This window comes from Metopolophium dirhodum, chromosome 1 (assembly GCF_019925205.1).
Source record: "Metopolophium dirhodum isolate CAU chromosome 1, ASM1992520v1, whole genome shotgun sequence".
Lineage (NCBI taxonomy): Eukaryota > Metazoa > Arthropoda > Insecta > Hemiptera > Aphididae > Metopolophium > Metopolophium dirhodum.
Genome location: NC_083560.1, coordinates 66061067 through 66081160, shown reverse-complemented (window position 1 = coordinate 66081160; position 20094 = coordinate 66061067). Strand labels below are relative to the sequence as shown.

At 27.6% G+C, this 20094-nt stretch overlaps 1 protein-coding gene and 1 non-coding gene across 3 annotated transcripts; both read left to right on the top strand.

Annotated features, from left to right (window-relative positions):
- The first annotated feature begins 6053 nt into the window (after nucleotides 1–6053).
- Nucleotides 6054–6160, top strand: LOC132937672 (U6 spliceosomal RNA). The gene has a single exon (XR_009663773.1). It is a non-coding gene; the product is annotated as a U6 spliceosomal RNA (small nuclear RNA).
- A 4044-nt stretch (nucleotides 6161–10204) lies between these two features.
- LOC132936651 (ATP-dependent DNA helicase DDX11) lies at nucleotides 10205–19235 on the top strand. Of its 2 annotated transcripts, none has more exons than XM_061003407.1 (17): nucleotides 10205–10531; nucleotides 10624–10798; nucleotides 10891–11142; nucleotides 12157–12354; nucleotides 13206–13369; nucleotides 13496–13742; nucleotides 13802–13954; nucleotides 14204–14327; nucleotides 14394–14548; nucleotides 14641–14773; nucleotides 14875–15082; nucleotides 15176–15386; nucleotides 15612–15761; nucleotides 15879–16002; nucleotides 17625–17755; nucleotides 17812–18030; nucleotides 18813–19235. In XM_061003407.1, the coding sequence occupies exons 2-17, from the start codon at nucleotides 10628–10630 to the stop codon at nucleotides 18843–18845; spliced, it is 2673 nt and encodes an 890-aa protein (XP_060859390.1). In that variant the 5' UTR covers nucleotides 10205–10531; nucleotides 10624–10627; the 3' UTR covers nucleotides 18846–19235. The 2 variants fall into 2 exon arrangements, with proteins under 2 accessions (XP_060859390.1, XP_060859389.1); XM_061003406.1 differs by having other exon boundaries at nucleotides 10206–10477.
- The last annotated feature ends 859 nt before the right edge of the window (nucleotides 19236–20094 follow it).

Here is a 20094-nt window from a genome sequence, read left to right as displayed (position 1 = left end):
TCAACACTTACATTAATTTATTTTCCGGCCAAGATTCACTGATTCAGTGTTGTTTTAGTTCAGCTAGTTTTCCAAGTTATTATACATATATACTAGCCATGTAGAGCTCATACTTTGCAAATACACCAATCTCGTATCAACGTAGATATAAATCTGCTTTCTGATATCAACTTTCAGCTAAAAACATAATGTAAATATTTGTATGATTGATTTAAACTAAATTGTAATAGGTACATTTTGCAATTTAAAAACGGATTAAATAAATTGAACATACCTGTCAAATAATAAAATATGAGGAACCGGCGAAACGCACAATGCCGCTATGTAGTCATAACATGATACCTATGATCGTAACGTGTACTTACTAATTACGTGTAATGCTTAAAACTGAAGGCGCTATTGATGTGCATGCATTGGCTAAAGAGTGAAGGTACTCCCCCGTGAGTTGGGTGAGCCAGGTGGTTATTTAAATATTATGGACTATGGTTATCAATGGCTAATGAAATCGTTAATACTACTTATATTTATTTAATTCGGTGAATAACAATTAACAACAACTAACGAGAAAATACTGAACAGACACGGTTAATAACGGAAATACAGAAACGGTGGCAGTGCAAAACAGTACAAAACAAATAGTACTGCAGGCAGAAGGTTGGTATCCTTGGTAATTATTTTTCTAATTTCATTTTTACTTTTTTTTTCTTTTATCTTAGTCATTAGCACGATTTAATAATTACCTACCCATATATCTTTATACCTTTAATCGTGGTCATTAGTTAATATGAGATAAGATTAATATTTGGATTTTCTGCCCGTCTGCGACGTCGTGACATTTAAAATATAAAACTACTAAATTATTTTGTGTTGTATAATTTTCAGCATAGATATAGTTTAAGGACTATGATTTTCAGACATATTGTATAATAGCCGCGATCGTCATGCGCCCAGCGTTCGATCTTCGTCGGCGCTGCTTAAACAGTTTTCTCGCCTAAAATAATTTCAAACCACCTTGCAATAATAACGACTAATGAGTAATAGCTAGTAATAATAATAATAGCATAAAAGTAATATAATAAATAAATAATAACAATAATTGAAATTTGCACAAACGTCAAACCGCTGAAGGCAGGAAAATCAGCTGAAAGAGTGTAGGACGACCGTGGGCTATCCAACATTTTCTATTACGGTACCTTTGTAACGAAATGGTACCTACAGAAAATATAGGCTAGATAATATACTAATATCTTCTGTAAATCGTGGTAACTGGTCAACCTCAGTTAGTTGGGTGTGGGTCTATCCCTGAGCATTGCTCATAGATTTATACATAAATGGACTAATAACAGATCGAGAGGTCTGGAGGCCAAAATTGTTGGTACCTAACCGATACTTTGGGAATGTAGGTACCAATGGTAGTATGGTTATGGTACTATCATATGCACAAAACGTTTAATTATCAGAATATGGCTAAATATATATTTTAGCCTTGGCATTGACTAGGTACCTATCTTTTTCTAACAATGTTAACACTATTGGGGTGGGGGGGAGGTGGTGGTGAAATGGATGTATAGTCCATAAATTAACAAGTCTTAAGTTCAGCCACATAACTATAATGTATTATACGCTTTGTATATCACCATAGCGACGAATAAAAAATTATAATATTATAATATTAATATTCAACTTACAGGCTTGTAATAACTTAAAAATTAGATAAAATAAAAATACGAATATAAATACGACTCCGGTCGATAGTTATATTAAAATCAGATGTTAAAATAGTAAAAGTTAGAGTAGTAAAATTAAGCTATTACCTTCCTCCAGGTGTTCGGAGGGCTCTCGAGATCGTGTATTCGAGAATTAGATCAAATACACCGTACAATGTAATTTTATGTAAAAAGCACATATAGTGTATTAACGCAATAAATATAAAATATTATATTAAATGCCTTACCTGATTCGCAGTTGTTCGTAGACAATATTGTAGGAGTTTTAGGTTTTAGATAAAATAAAGTACTACTTCAAATACACAAATTGAATTAACGAACGCACTGATTATTGCTTGCATAAGAAGTCCAGTTGTCGCTCGTTGAAATCGGTTTCTTTGGTACTTGAGAGGTTGTTACTTTGGTGGTTGGTGCTCATGCACTGATTTAAGGGGACGACACGGATATGCCGACCAGAGAGAGAGGTAGGCGGTTTTTATCAAAGGTTTTTTGTACTTCCCCGAGCTAGATTTCTCTTCGGCGGCAAGGACCTTTTTTTTACCATTAGTTTTCTCTGGCGACATATAAGAATTCGGCACGTCCTGCGCCCCACGGGTCGCCGGTACGTGCCGATTTCTTAATTCGTGATCGCATAATAGATATCGTGCCTATGACAACGGTTTATTAGGGAAGTCCGATTTCTACAAGCGACAGTCTGGCCGTTATTTATTACTCTGTACGATTTTATTTTATTTATTATAATGGTATGTGAGCATAATATCATTACAGGCTATAATAAATAATAAAAATATAAAAAGTCCAGACTGACAAAAGTCTCCGCTCAGAATCGTTTTTCTTATACAATGATATTTTATATCGTTGAATTCAAGTTTAATGCAATCCATTATACATTGACCCACTCGTAACCACTGTACAGCAGAGCAACAACCACTTACCTGCTTTTCTTTTTATTTGATTAATCAACAGTCCAACATATGACATTTTTATAAGTTACATATTTACAATAAATACAAGTAATACATGAATAAATAAAGAAATATCTTCTTTGTTAGTGGACAAAATGTGGTTAGTCTTCTAGGAGGATATTTTTTGTTATGAATATTATAAGAAATAAACAAAATCAAATTACATTGTTACGATTTATGTTCACCAGAACTGAAAATTAAATTAATTTTTACTAGTTATAAAATGTTATGTTCTTTATTATTAAGTTATTTCTTTAGTAATCAGATTATATTTTATATTATTTTAATATTAAATATTGAAATACTACGTGAAAAGAAATTTTCGTATGTATGAATATTATCTAACTATTTTCTACAAAATTAAACTGTTAATTTCTTTTGTTTTATCCTACGCTTTTTAAAATTACATTTAATTTTTACTTTTGATAAAATCAATACACATATCGCTCATTCACTTCGCACAGAATCTAAATTGAAGAAAAAAATTAGAAAATGTAAAATACAAACATCGTCCGGTCCACAGGCCATGAAAAGTCGCATCGAGACTCGCACTCATGTGAGATAATACAAATACATGCATACAATTAATATAATATACAAAACCACCATGGGTCACAAGCTCACATCACGTGATGTTGTCTGCAAATATCAACCTGCAGACAACCTCCACTAAAGTGTAGATATTTTTTTTTACTTAAACTTTTAAAATATCTTGATAATTTTGTTTTTTTCATTCGTTCAAATTTTATTGATAAGTACCTACTATAAAAATCTAATAATCAAATGAACTGTCAACATTTTTGATGACGCGTAGTATTGTTAAAAATAAATGTTTCAAATTAGGTATTGCTTTAATACTTTTATAAAGTTTAATTTATTTCAGAATTATCGAGTATCGAAGAGCATAATAATTATTACTTTAAATTTGGATAAAAACAAGTTTATTGAAATGAAGAATTTTAGTGTACAAAAATATTCTTTAAAATCAATACTTACCCAAATATATCAGTTACTTACCAAATATATATTACAATTTACAATACCATGCAGACATGCAGCATTCTATATTAAACAACGGTACGCCTAATAATTTATATAATTAGAGGGGACGGAGAGGAGGGGTGTTGTTCAAACGTGTTCCGAGATTTTGATGAAAAGTTTTCATAAAAATGGTACAAATTTAAAACTTCTATGGATAATCTTGGATATTTTTTTGCAAAATGATGATTCTGAAACTTCAATAAGGATTTAACAACCTACTATTTAACCAAAACAATTAAAAATATTGCTACTTCTGCTAACATGGCTGTGGAGTTTGTTATAAACAATGCATTTGGGTAAAATTTGGATTTAAAAACACTTTTTGCTTTAAATTTGTAATTATTTTATGTGTATTTAATTACAACATTATTGCCATCACAACATTATTTACCTACCTACTTATAATATTCAAACGAGGAAGAAATATTCGCGTTCAACCAACATCTGTGGTTCACATGAATGTGCCATTTGAATTTTGAAGATCACACAACTAACAACAATGTTTATGTGTGTATGTATAGTATATAAGTATTATGTTTATATAATATACTATAGTTTTTTAACATTAACGTTAAGTCAATAAAGACTTACAGTGTAGAACGCCTAGAACGGTGTGAATGTAGGTTCGTGTTATAAATATAGGCACTAAAAACTACCTTAAAATTAATCTTAAGAGGACGCTACACGGACATTTGTTTTCTTCGTCTTAAAACTGCGTAACATCCGTTAGTTTAAAAATTAAAGTGAATCGACCTCTTATAAAATTTAAAGGTAAAATTATTATTTAGGATATCTCATAGGCTTTGTATTATATTTTAATTTTAAAGCAAGCTATGAGTATTTTGAAATTTTAAATTATTTGTACAACTTAAAATACTCATGACTCGCTTTAAAATTAAAATATATTATATAACAAAAAGCCTAAAAGATGCCATAGATAATATTCTTACCTTTAAATTTGATAAGAGAACAATTCATTCAAATTATTAAACTATAATTGAGCTAAATCTAAACGTAAAATTTGCTTTGACACGCACTTATAAGCCGGAGACAACGAATGTCCGTGTAGCGTCCTCTTAATATATTGAAAATTTAATTGTGTACCTACTAGTCTATTACCTATACCAAGTAAAAATAATAAAACATGTATAAGTTTCAAGTAGGTACCTACCCACTAATAACATTTTTGAATTACAAGTTACAACCATAATAACTGAAATCGTTATTCTTTTTTAAAATATTTAATTCCGTAACAATTGTTTTTATTAACGACACACAGCTTACAGAAAATCACCTATTACTAGTATATTTATCTGAATTTGTATTCGTAAAATAAATATTATATTATATTAAATAAAAAATAATACTTTTTTTAATATTAAATATTTAAACGAGTTAAAAAGTTAAAGTTAAATTAAAAAATTAATTTTATTTTCACTTTTTAACTTAACTAGTTACTTTTGGCTTTTAATTAACTTCACTGTTAACTTACTAAATTTCTTTCTTAATTAACGTGAAATTAACGAGTTAATTTTTCGTTTTAAGAAGTAAGTTAAGATTATTTATTTTGTTTTTAATTTTATAATATTTCACTATTTCGTTTTCATATCAAAAAATATGTATCGTAAATTGTCTAACGTTAAAAATGTATATCATTCGAATCTAACTTATATGGAAATACTGTATGAAGTATTAACACTATATCCTAAAATTTAGTTTTGGGTTGGAAAAAAATTAAGTACGCTAGCGTTGTTTAAAAAAATTAACTTTTTTTTAACTTAATAAAACGTTAACAAAAATTGTGGATTAACTTTTAGCTTAACTGAGTTAACCTATAGTTCAATTAACTTTTAACTTTTAACTTTTTGTTATTGGTGCATATTAACTTAACTTAACTGAGTTAAAAAAAATCATTAACTTGCCCAGCCTTGAATTTTGATAGTAAAAAGCAGAATTGTATCGCATGTGTATCGAGTATCTTTCGATAAAATATTTTTATTAGTTATTAGAATTCCCCTCTTATAACCATTGATTATACATAGTACTATAGTACCATGTATAATCAATAGTATAATTAAGAGACTTCGGACTTGTGTTTAGATAAGTGTTTAGTCAGGGATAAATAATAATAATATAAGACCGTGAATCTAACGAACAGTGAATGCGAATGAGTGGCTACAGAACTAGCTCCATCTATTGGTGTTTTAGTTTCGGTCAGTGGTTTAATCGTTATGTTTCGAGTAAAAGGTACCGATTCTCCTTTGTGACATTACAAGCAACATTGCTTTATATATAAGGAACATTTGACACAGTTTTTAATGTACTAGCTTCGGCTGTACATATACTAAAATTGGAACGATACAGAGAAGATTAGCATGGCCCCTGCGCAAGGATGACACGCAAAATCGTGAAGCGTTCCACATTTTTTTGCCAATTCGATCTCCATAAATTTACAACAAATCGTATTTTTATAATTATCCTAAGGGAAAATTGTACACTATTATTTTGATACAATTTTTGATTTTTATGCGCTTGTGCTCGAAAAGGTTTTCGCTACAATCAAAAGACGATTAACATTTTTTTTCTAATTTAAACTAGAACATTTAAAGGTATTTTCTTTGGTATTCGATGTATACATAGAAATGTAGAATACATAATTGTATTTCCTAATGAGTAATGGGGGGAACTAACCACATTTGGTGGGCGTGGTGGGGGGGGGGGGGCTGCAAAGGTGACACTTGCCCTGGGCGTAAATATTTTGTGGTTAACAATTTGTTAACTTGTGAATTATTAAAACTTTTAAAATTGAAATAATTCTAATATTATTATAATAATAAATAATAAATATATATAATAATATTAATAATATATTATGTTGTTTGAAATTTAAACAACTAGGTAATATTCTAAAATATGTATAACCTATTAAAACCTGATAAAATTATACATATACCTAACATTTTTAACAATTAATAAAATAAAAACTAAATTATTATTTTAAATAATAATTATTAATTATTAAAATTATTTATAAACAGTTGTATGTATGTACCTATATTGCTATGCATAATATGTATGTACGTATTATGTATATGTATGTATGTATGTATGTATGTATGTATGTATGTATGTATGTATGTATGTATGTATGTATGTAAATGAGTATATATGTATGTATATTGTATCATGTATGTATGTATTTATGTGTTAAACTTAGTTTGACAAGGAAGAAAACGAGTATTCGTGGATTAAGGATTTCAAACCGATTATTATAACACCTGCGCAATATAAACTATGGACTAGGTAGTAAGAGTTCTGGTGTAGGTACAGACGTACAGTAGGTGTTTAGACTCTAGAGAGGCACTATTGTAATGAATATGTTAAATATTCAATGATATAAAACCATTGTATATATTTTAATATATTGCCTATCTACGTATAATATTACTTACTAGATATTATATCTTACATTTTTACGATATTATTGTAATTAAAGTAATTAATTTTACTATTAAGTATTACTATCTACTAGTTAGGTACTACAGTACCTATGTTAAATTCGTTTTTGTCAATATTGAATTTGAAAATTCTTATGTAATTCTTATTATATACATTGTGCATATAATCAAAGCTGGTTAAGTTAACCAATTTTTTTAACTAGTTAAAGTTAAGTTATCCTAAAATAAAAAATAATTAAGATAAGTTAAAATTAGTTTTAAAAAAATACTGAATTTGAGTAACTAAGTTAAGTTACAAATTGTCATGAAAATAATAACTAAGTTAGGTTAAAAGTTAAGTTACTTTTTTTTTTTTTAAATACCTTTAACTTACTCATAAACGTTTTTTATCTCATCGTAGGAAAATAACTAGTTTTGGTATAAAGTAAAATAAACGCTCAAATGATTACATTGACGAATGACTAAATTCACTGTTGGAACTTGGAACCCTCATAGTCACACACTCACACCAGTTGACACACTACTACATAAGCTGATATTATAAAATATAGTGACTTATAAATTGACCACAATTAATTCTTATATATTATTTTATTTATATACCAATATAATATTATAGGAATGTAGAGTGTAGTTTGTAGAAAACACGGCATAAGTATCACTGTACCTATCAGAAATTACTAATTAGGTCCGTTCTGGAAATTGTATTATTACCCATCAATGCACACGTACACTAGTAACAATGTAAAATACATCTTAACCGTTGTCATTTCATAGAAAATATAAACTTCCTAGTTATATTTCAAATAAATAATAAATAAATAATAATAATCACTATTCACTTTAATACTACTAATTAGTAATTACTATATGTCTATATTATAGTAAATAGTAATAAATATAATAATATACATACCTATAATCGTCGGTGGATATACTTCCGTCCTGGCGGTTCTCAGAAATATCAATGCAAATAATATATAATTCATAAATCATAATAGGACAATTTTTGTAAATAACTTATTACAAATAACTTTAATTTCAACAAAATAACTAAGTTAAGTTACAATTATTTATAAAAATAAATAACTTAGTTACTAACTAAGTTATTTTCTACATTCTATTTTTTTTAAACTAGTTAAGTTAAAAGTTATCAAAAAAAGTAACTTTTAACTTTTTAACTAGTTACTCTCCAGCTTTGCATATAGTATATAATAATATACCTATATGACCTACCTACTCTTAAAGTTTCAAGTACATACCCACGAATAATATTTTTAAATTACAACAGAATAATATTAAAATCGCTATTCTTGGTTTTAATATGTAATATCATCTAATTTATATTTCTAATATAAAATTACTACCTATAATAAACAACTGTGCTTATATATTTTTTAGATTTTTTGGTTATATAATGAACTACTTAAGTGGAACCTTGTTTTAAATTTTCAATCCTTAGCTATACAAATTGAACATTTTATATATTATTTTTAACTACGAAATAATTTAAAATTTAAAATTCGATAAATGTTATCAACATTTTAACTTTAAACACTTATGAAAAATTCTTGCCTGTATATTGTTTATATATTTTATTTTATTAAAGGTAGACAAACTTATAATGAATCTTGTATTACATTCTCAATTATTAGACATAAAAAGAAAATGTTAATGAATTCTAACTCAAAATAATTTTAAATTAACTCGATTTTTACGAATTTGGTCAAAATTTGACCTTCACACGATCATAAAAAAATATTGTTTATCTACGCTCAACTTTTTTTAATTTCCACTAACAAGTAACAACCACTTACGAGGAAACCTTGTATTACATTTAGGGATAAATCTAGTTTACGGCCCAGGCTCATTTTTCAAATTTTTGTTTTTAAACGAGTGTTTTAAAGCACTGAATTTGAATGTGTTTGAAAAAATTGTCGCTCTTTTTTATTACGGAAGTTATACCAAAAAAACCGGAAAACAATTGTTTTATTTTATTTTATTTTTTGTGCGAGCTAGTGACCCTGCACGGTTTTGAGGTGCACGGTGCACTAATAATGCATTTGATTTTACCCTGTGACCTACTTTAGGTGATTTTACACAAAAAATCGTAAAAAATGTTAAAATTTAAAAATTTAAAAATAGTAAAAAATTTTTACTAAAGCGTTGCGTGTGGCAGTCAAGTAGCGTTGCGCGCATGCTCATAAACGTAAAATTGCAAACTTTGGAAGGCTATAAATTCTAAAATACTAAAATAATAGTTTCCGGTAAAAAAAATGTACATCATCGTTTTAAGCTTAAAAAAACAAATTGTTTAAAAAAAAAATTAAAAAACGAGTTTGGGCCGTAAACTAGATTTGTTCCGTATAGAAATTATAACGAATCATACCTATATGTGAATATAATATAGATAATTAGACTTATTAGCTTTTTTGGAGGTTGGCAGTATTACCGGTGATTAATAATATCCAATATTTTTTTTTGTCATAATAATAAATAATTAAATTTTTTAAATTTTAAATTTTGCACTTTTTTATCATTTTCATATCAAAACGAAAAAAATTTAAAATATTTATATAGTTTTAGGTACTTAGTTTTGAAGTTATAGCTATTTGAAGTCCGAGACCCACCCAAGGTGGTTTTATATACCTAACAAGTCGTGGGATGTTTTATATATTATTATATTGTACATTGTACAAGCTTTATGCTTAGACCCATAGGTCGAAAGGCGCAATTAGGGACATTTTTCTGGGGGGATGGGATAGAACTCTATCAGCAGCACAGAACCTGATAATTTGTATTTTAAACTAAAATATGATTCAAAAACTGGAGGGGCTAAGCTGCCCGCCACATGCTCCAACAAACTGCTCCGCCCATATAGCAATACTATACCTCGTTCAGTGGCACAAGAGAACAATATTGGATTTAGTCCCGCAGTGTATGTATTGTCGTTTCGTTTTCATGACGCACCTACCGCTACCGATGAGTGCCGAGGAACTACAGCAGTTGTTATTTCGCGCCAAAAATCGTGATCGAGTCTGGATCAATATTAGAGATAACACGATGAAAATACAGAATCGTCAACGAATTCGAAACTTCGAACACTTTGTAGTTTGTACCATTTACTTACTACTTACTTTTTTATGGTTTGTACGCTCAAGAGCCTGGCCGTTCTGGCTTAACCTCCCAACAGTTAACGATTATACACTTTTAAGGATTTGTTCATCGTGTTCAGTTCTTTGTCGTACGTTTTTTAATTGCGGCCAAAGAATAGACCGGCCGAATCGTGAGTATAGGCACAACAGTGTTTTGTACAATAGGTTACTTATAATAGCTAAAAGCAAGTACCCCAACCGTTTTTTAAAAATCCTGTGACGGGTATGCGACATTTCATGAACTAAAATTTAATCATTGTGTTTGTTTTCAATTCAGCAACATGCCTGACGCTGACGATTTAAAATGCTTGATCACAGAAGAAAAACTTGAAACTCCTTCAACATTTTCATTCCCATTTACTCCGTATGGAATCCAACACGATTTCATGACTGAAATTTATTCAGCTATAGAAGGCAGGAAATTAGGAATTTTTGAAAGCCCTACCGGAACTGTAAGTCATGTATTGTTTATTTTCACAAGTCGCACCGTTTATTTTTATTTTTCATCTTTACGAATGTGATTGGTTTTAAAATATTTTATCAGGGTAAAACATTAAGTATTATATGTGGGGCAGTACGTTGGTTACTTGATCATGAAAATAGAGAATGGAATCAACTCAAGCTGGCACTCGAGTTACTAACTATGAAAAACGAGGAAACTAATAATGATGATGATGATGATGATTGGATTGCTGGACAAGCTAAATTAGTGGAACAACAACGTAAAGTATATGAAATAAATAAAATGCTTAAATCATTGGAAGAATTCAATAATAATATTGAAAAAATAAAAAAGGTGGGTATTTTGTGTTATAAGAATCTATTTGAGTTATTGCCAATTAGTACACCAATTAGTACACTTTTTCTCATAATTATGTATCAGAAAATCACAATTTATTATTTACTATAGTCTGTAATCTATTTTAAAACTTAATATTTTTAGAGGTTTAGAGTCTAAAAACAATAACAATTGTTTTATTGCAAGCTTAAAACAACTAATATGACACTAGATCATTATAATATACCATATTGTAGACAGGTATGGGCAATATACTTTAAAAATATACATTTAACATTTTTCAACATTCAATGTGATATCATTTCTATCAAGATAGGAAACACTATTTTATAATAAATAACTCAAAAGTTAAAATGTTCTTGGTTTATTATTAATTATTAATTGCGATTTCATAATTATTACTATGAAATTCCATGATATATATATAATAATATTTAATAAAAATATATATACATATTATATACCTATAAAATATTATTGTATTCGAGGGTGGAATTTTTAATATTAAAAATCTAATGATGCTAAATTATAGATCAATATAACTAGTAACTACGCTCACAATCCATATATTTTCTTAATTCATAAAAGAAATATTCAATAACATATTATTAGAAACAAATATAGTGAATTATATATTTATTTTAAACATCAGTATACAATAAAAAATAAGTTATAACTAAAATTTTTTTTTCATTATCTAACTTGTAGCGGTTATTTTAAGAAACAAAAATAAAATAAACTTTTTAGTAAAACTTTATTTTTCTTATGCTAAGTATATGTTATGTACTTATGTAGCATAGTTAGAAGTACGTTTTACTGGTGCCAATTTATAATTTAGTGATAAGTACCAATAACTACCTCCGCAATTGCGCTGTTTATTGTGTTTACAATATTGCCTATTAAATTTACAGCACATATTATTATTTTTAATATAATATGGTATAATTGTATGAATAAAATATATATTTTCTATTAAATTAATAAATACATTTTGTTTTATCATTTATTCAGGAACAAGAGTTTAAAAAAAATAAAATAAAGTCGTTGGTAATTAAAACTTTAAATCAAAAAAATGATGTTGAAATAGAAAAAGACAAAGATTTTTTTGATGAAGAAAGTGAATTTGTACTTGAAGAATATGATCAATTGTCATCTGTAGATGATTTTGAAGAAATATCTGATGAAAAAGTCCAGTACGAAGGAGTTAAAGTAAATGTTGCCAGTTTATATAATATTTCATGAATTAATTAAAATGTATAAGAAAATTAGTAAATATCCTATAGTATAATCATTCTAAATCTTCTTCAATGAATTTTTACATATTTATACTTCTAAAAACTGGTTGGTTTTGTTTTAAAGTTTTAAACTGTAAAAGAAATATTTAATTGTATACAATTTTACTATAAGAAAAACATTTTAGAGTATTTCTAAATTTTAGAAAAAAAAACATATTTTGAACAGTACATATTTTACCTTTTTATTTGGTAATTAGGAAAAAACCCATAAAAAAGCCCTTTCAATAAATTGCATTTTATTGCTAACTATTGATAAAAATGTTGACATATTAACAGGTTTGAGTAAAGTACATTTTTATTAACTTATATTGATATGTACCTATACACATATCTTATTTAACAAACAATTTGTTAAATTTAATTTAATTGTCTAAAACTAGAACAAAATGTCAACTAAAATCAAACATAAAAATAATTATAAGCTTTTTTCCTTTTAATTTTTTTTTGGTGGTTTTAGTCTTTAGGCTTTAAAACATATGTTTAGAACCCCTTATATCTGTGTTGTGACCGTTCGTCCGTCTGTTAGTTATTAATGCATAGTTACAATTGTTGATATTTATTTATTTATTGTCCGGTAGTTACAGTGTATGAATTATATATGGAATTATAATTTATTGCATTGAATTAAAATATGTTTAATTTAGCCCACTTACGGAGTAAGCTTTTTTAACTTGTTTTTTTCTTGATTTTATTTTCTGTTAATATTCATTCATTTATGGTTAATTATTGTTTTGAGTTTAATGTATTTAATTTTTCAATTTATAGATTTATTTTTGTAGTCGTACGCATTCTCAATTGTCACAGTTTGTGGCTGAACTGAAGAAAAGTCCATATTCAACATCTCGTATTATACCATTAGCGTCTCGTCAAAACTATTGCATAAATAGAACAGTGAAAAAATTAAAAAATATTACATTAATGAATGAAAGGTAATTTTGAATACTTGTATATCCTTAAATAATAAATAATTTCAGCTTTTATTTTAACAAATTTAATTCTACAATACATTTTTTATTTTGCTTTCTTTAAGATTTATATGACTTTTTTGCACACAGATGTTTAGAAATGGGGAAACCTAAACCTACTCAAAAACCTACAAAAGTGTCTTCAGTTGGTTCAGTAGTTAAGAAAAAAAAGTCTGAAACTATATGCAAATGTCCATATAACGATAAAGATAAAATTCAATCATTAGCTGAGGAAGTTACTATAGAATTAAGAGACATGGAAGAATTAGTAAATAGAGGAGACCAAATATCTGCTTGTCCGTATTATGCTAGTAGAGAATCTGTAAAATATGCCCAGGTAATAAAATATATTAATTTATAAGTATTATATATTGTTTATTTATTTTATATTTATAGATTGTTACTTTGCCATATAATACGTTATTACATAAAAGTACCAGAGAAGCAAGTGGAATCCGTCTTGAGGGTAATGTATTCATTATTGATGAAGCTCATAATTTACTAGATACTATTGGTCATATACACAGTTCACAAATAAATGGTCAACAGGTACATCTATGTTAAATCATATTTAATAATATAATTATTTAAATTATGTTTATTTTTGTTCTCAAGTATATTAACTAAAAATATTTCTAGTTAGTCAGTGGCAGATGCTGTGTTTTGTGCATGTTATTATAACTTAATAAAATGTATTCTAATATTGTATATAATGAGTTTTTACTTCTCCTAATTCGCTATTGAATTAAGAACATAATATACAGTTTTTCTAATAATTTTGAAATTATTATATTTCAGTTGACTCATAGTTATAGCCAGTTGATACAGTACAAGAACAAGTTTGAGTTAAGGTTTAGCGCTAGTAATTTACTGCATTTAAATCAGTTAATTTATGTTATTGGAAAGCTCATCAACATGCTTGGTAATATAGCTATTAATATATTATTATATTGTTTCAATAATGTTTGATCATTTTCATATATTGAAGGTGGTACTCCTGGTGTTAGTCATGCGGAAGCTAGTCGAAAAGGAGTCGACTCAAAAGTATACACGCTTGAAAATTTTGTACATCAAGCTGAAATTGATCATCTAAATATGTTTATGCTTGTTGATTTTTTTAAAAAAAGCAAGATTGGTCAGAAAGTAATTTGTTTACTTAATATTTATATGCAGTATAAATGCTCAAGTTTCTATATGATATCAATAATATATATATTATATTATTTTTATTTCAGATTAGAGGTTATTCTGAAAAATATATGCCTTCAGTATCATTGCAACCATCTAAACCTAAACTAAGCAATTTGCAGACTTTTCTTAAACAAATCGAAACTAAGAAAAATAACAAAGGCAAAGAACTCAAAGAAGGTTAGAAAAGAGAAATTCTAACAATTTAAAATAATTAACATAAAAATATTTACAATCAAATAGCTAATTTAATATTATATATTTATAAATATGCATTTAAGATGAAAACAAACACATTGACCCACAAGTTACTGATATAATTAGTAACAACCCTCTTACACCAGTAATGGCATTTATAGAGTCACTAACAAATTACTGTGAGGATGGTCGTATTATTAGTACTACGCAAGCATTTGTCAGTAAAGGAGTATTAAAATTTTTGCTTCTGAATCCTGCAGTTCATTTTAAAGAAATTGTCGATAAAGCTAGGTAAATAATTCTATTCTTTGTACTTTAATACTTATATATTTGTATCTTATTTATGTTTATAAATATATTTATTTAAAATATTCTAAATATTAGGTCAGTGATTGTATCAGGTGGAACAATGGAACCTATATCTGAGTTTAAGGATCAGCTGTTTAATTTCAATGGCGATAATTCTGATAGAATTATGCATTTTAGCTGTGGCCATGTTGTACCACCTGATCATATCTTACCATTGATTGTGTGTTCTGGACCAACTGGAAAACAATTTGATTTTTCTTACCAAGAGAGAACTTCAATTAAAATGGTGCGATTGTATTTTGTTATTATTATAAAGTTTAAAATGTTTAACTATACTCTGTCCCACGAGAGAACATGCCGGTCCTGCGCATCCCCCTGCGTCACCCTGCTGTTGAAACTGGTTCCCCTGTGACAGGTATGAAGCGCGGGGGGACTAGTTTTGGTCGTTGCGCGGCATGATCTCTCGTGGGACAGAGTATAGTATACTGTTTAAAGTCAAAATATGTTATAGCTTAATGAAATTGGTTCATTACTAGAAAACATTTGCCGAACAGTTCCTGCTGGAATTGTATGTTTTTTCCCATCTTATGACTATGAACAGTTTGTTTATCAACATTTAGAGAAAAACAAGGTTATCAATAGGCTTTCTGAAAGAAAAAAAGTAATTATGCTTGTCTAAAATGAATTATTATTTATCACACATAATGATTTTATATTTAAATATATCTCAAATTTAAAAATATATGAAATATAACTTAATGCTTTACAACAATTGAAGTTGTTTAGAGAACCAAAGTCAACTAATCAAGTTGACGAAGTTTTGAAGAATTACTGTCAAGCCATTACAACAACATCGGTTTTAAATTCTAAAGTAACTGGTGCATTGTTATTTAGTGTTATTGGTAATGCTACTTTTTTAAAACAAATTAAATACGTATTATACATTTGATAATAGGTATATAATTTGGTGTCGGCACCGATGCGGTCGGCACCTTTTGCGTGCCATTTGCGGTCAATTTATTTCTATCTACCTGACTATAAGATTTGGGTGCTAAATATAATATTTTATATACTATATACTTAATTTATGCTAATAGGTATAATATAATACTTTTTTACTATAATTCATTACATATTTAAACTTCCCTTCACACTTTTCCAGGCTTAGGACTGGCAGTATTTTTTACTGGCGTGTTTAAAAATTCACATAATAATCACAATTCACTGTACTTACATAAAAAAATTTAAAAATATTTATTATTATAAAAATGCACATAATAATATATTTGTCAATCACAATTCACAGACTCACAGTACATAATAAACATAACCTTATTCTAATTTTTGAATAATAGCTATTTTTTTTAAGCATTTTTCTAAATCATTATCTAATTCATAGTCTACTAATGTTTTTCTAATTCTTTCGTCTAATTGTATGTACATTTTTTTTCTCCTTTTACCTTCCATATTCAAGTAGCTTCTTTCATATAAAAGTTCCGCATTTTCTGTCTCTTTTTTGAGACAGCTATATAAGTTCATAAAAGTTGATCGTGGTGTATTTAATATTTTATTAAGTTTACTATTCCAACCCTCAACAATATTATTGGTTCTGTGTCTTCTTTTATGACAGTTCCTCATTCCCCTTGAAATAATTGGATTTTCCAACCACTGTTAATAAAATAATAAAATAAAATACTTACATTACTGTACAATAAAATAATTATAAAATAATTTAAGTTTATCATTATCAGGTGTATTACTCATTATAATAATCCAACCTTCATCTATGTCACTAATAGGAATATGAGCTAAAGCAGAACACATTCTAACGTGTAATCAAATATCTGCATTATCTTTATAAGTACTTGCTAATCCAATATTTTGAATTTTTCTCCAAAGTGCTTGATTAAAATGAAAGTTGCAACCGTGTATTTTAGCACTAGGAAATATTTGTGTAATTGATTAGTAATTGAATAGTCGAGATTTCAAATTATCACAAATTGGTTTATCCAGTATAAATAAATATCACGGCCAACACATTTTCATACTATGGCAGTATGGCGTATAACGTGTAAGTTAAGTAGGTGAATTGTGATTGACAAAAATATTATTATTATGTGCATTTTAGATTCTGAGCGGAGCGATGAATGTATTGATTTTACAATTTTACAATGTGTGTGTTTTTTTTAATTTTTTAATTTTTTTTTAATTTAATTTTTATTTTTGTGTTTGTCATTAGATTTAAAAAAAAATTAGGGTATGTTCTTTATGTAAGTACAGTGAATTGTGATTGACAAGTATATAATTACCTATATCAATTATAGTAAAAAAGTATTATATTATACCTATTAGCATAAATTAAGTATATAGTATATAAAATATTATATATAGCACCCAAATCTTATAGTCAGGTAGATAGAAATAAATTGACCGCAAATGGCACGCAAAAGGTGCCGACCGCATCGGTGCCGACACCTAATGTCCCGGAACCTATAATTTGTATTATATTTGTATTATTATACAGGTGGCAAGTTAAGTGAAGGTTTAAATTTTAGTGATGATTTGGGACGTTGTGTTATTGTCATTGGTCTTCCATATCCAAATATTAAGTCAGTTGAATTACAACAGAAAATGAACTATCTTAATAGCCACATGGTATAAATTTAATTTTAAAAGTTAGATTGGTTAAAAACATAGTTATTATTATTTAGGGTCTGGGCACTGGGCAACAGCATTACGAAAATTTATGTATGAAAGCTGTAAATCAATCAATTGGTCGTTCTGTGCGTCATCAACAAGATTATGCGGCAGTATTGCTATTAGATCATCGTTACCAACGAGATAATGTTCGCAATGCTCTTCCTAAATGGTTGCAACCTTCTTTACAAGAACATTCCAAGTTTGGATCTGCATTTGCTCAGTTAAATAAGGTATTTTTTCGTTTTTTACTCTTTAAAAAACTCAAATATTTTTGCCTTTTGGTGATTTTTATATTTAAAGCCAAATAAGAATATTTTCTAATGTGTGAAATGATTGGCTGTATGCACTACAATCTTCAAAATGAATTTAAAACAAAACAGATAAGAATAATTTTTTTTATAATTATTTTATACATATTGTATTGAGTGAATACGCTTTAACAGGCCCAGATTTGGCTGGCGAGCTACCTACAAAATTTTGGGGGATAAGCGGTCGCTTAAAATATGGGCCAGTAATGAATGTTAGAACGTCATTTTATATTTATATGATTTTTTTTCGTATTTTTATATGTTAATGAAAAATAAGTACAAATAATAGTAGAAAAACCATAGCACGCTACTCGATATTTTTCCTCTACAAGGAAAATCTATGAATCATAAATATGTTTTTGTTAGTAAGTAACCATGACAACAAAAGAATCTTACAAAAGAATAATTACCTATTTATTTAAATTATTTTAAGAATGTTATTTTATCTTTTTATTTTTAGCTTTTGAATTTAAGTTCAAATTTTAAATTGTTATTTATTTACTTTTTTGTTGACATTTTATCTATTAAGAAATCAACATAATATAAAGCGAAAATTGATTGTTGTTTGTACTTATCTGAAAATATTAAATAATTAATAATAAAATAATAAAATAATGATTATCTTTGTTTTAAATTGGACAAATAACATGTACGTCATAATTGTTACATATTAGATTTTATTGACCGCAATTATTTATTTTTAGTTTTTTACGGGAAAGAAGAAATTACAGAAATGATTATTTGATATGACGAACAAATTTTTTCAAAAAGAAGATTTTAGAATGAATTTTTCAATCAAAATTGCCATATTTTATACTTTCATACTTATAGTTTTAAAAAATTAACTGTTAACTTGTTATAATTAATATTTTGGATTATGAACTATATATTATAATATTTTATGAAATATGAGTGTTATTTTTTTTTTAAATTTAATTAATCATGTAAAAATATCACCTTTTCAAAATTTATAACAAAAAAATGTTAATAACAAAAATTTTTTTATAATATTGCAAAATGTATTTCGCTAAAATTGTATTCAACCAGTTACACAGTTTTATTTATGATTTACTAACAAACATTGATTAAAATGTTTGATTATTTGCATTATCTAAGTATATAATAAAGTTTTTACTTTTTTATGAAAACATTTTGTTTTATACTATTATTTAATTTTTGTATTATTTCTTTTTGGTATAATCAGATGGTCGGAATGAAACAATACTGATAGATGTAGGATACCAGCCTAAGTATAACATTTTTTTCTGCCCCTCCCAGTAAAAGAGTCTGTTATTATTTTTTACTATTGGACATCGATAATGATTATTATAAGATGGTTTGTTTCAATCAACAGTTATGCGGCGCGGGATGATGTCGATGTTTTATTTTTTATAATTTGTATTACAATCTCGTCGGTTTGTCCGTAACACTATTTCGTAACAGCTTCGCAGTGCCGCGAATTATTAGTTGTTATTATGACCTTGATGTTAACGTAGAAAACAATACTATGTGTACCTATAATATGCCTATTGTCCTACAACGAATTATTATATTGTGCTGTCTTCGAGGAAACGACACTGTTGGAAGAATAACGTTTTCAAAGTCCTCCGAGACGATCGAGTGTCAAGACCTTGTTGCGTGTCATATAGATTCTGAGTGGGATTGTAAAAGACGTGCTTGGGTGTATAGCCATAGGCGTATTGTGATTTTTTTTTCGAAAAAATTAATCGGCAATAGTGAAATTCGAAATTACGTGTATTATAGCACAAGCACATATAGCTATTGCCTATTACACGTCTATCAATTTATTATAGATAAGTTTATGATTACACAGTTCACATAGGTTGCCTTTTGAGTCGAAGTTTCTATTACTATTGTGCAAAAAAAAAAAACTCAATTGAAAAACGGGCTTAAAACGAATCTCTACTTTTAGTTTTATCAATAGGTAGGTACATTAGTAATTAGGTAAGTACTTACGTGTTATTC

Excerpts from the sequence above, each read along its gene's own strand:
- LOC132936651 (XM_061003407.1), top strand. The coding sequence starts at position 10,628 with ATGCCTGACGCTGACGATTTAAAATGCTTGATCACAGAAGAAAAACTT. Across the intron at positions 12,355-13,205 it reads TCCAGTACGAAGGAGTTAAA|ATTTATTTTTGTAGTCGTAC; the intron begins GTAAATGTTGCC and ends TTCAATTTATAG. Across the intron at positions 16,003-17,624 it reads ATTGTTATTTAGTGTTATTG|GTGGCAAGTTAAGTGAAGGT; the intron begins GTAATGCTACTT and ends ATTATTATACAG.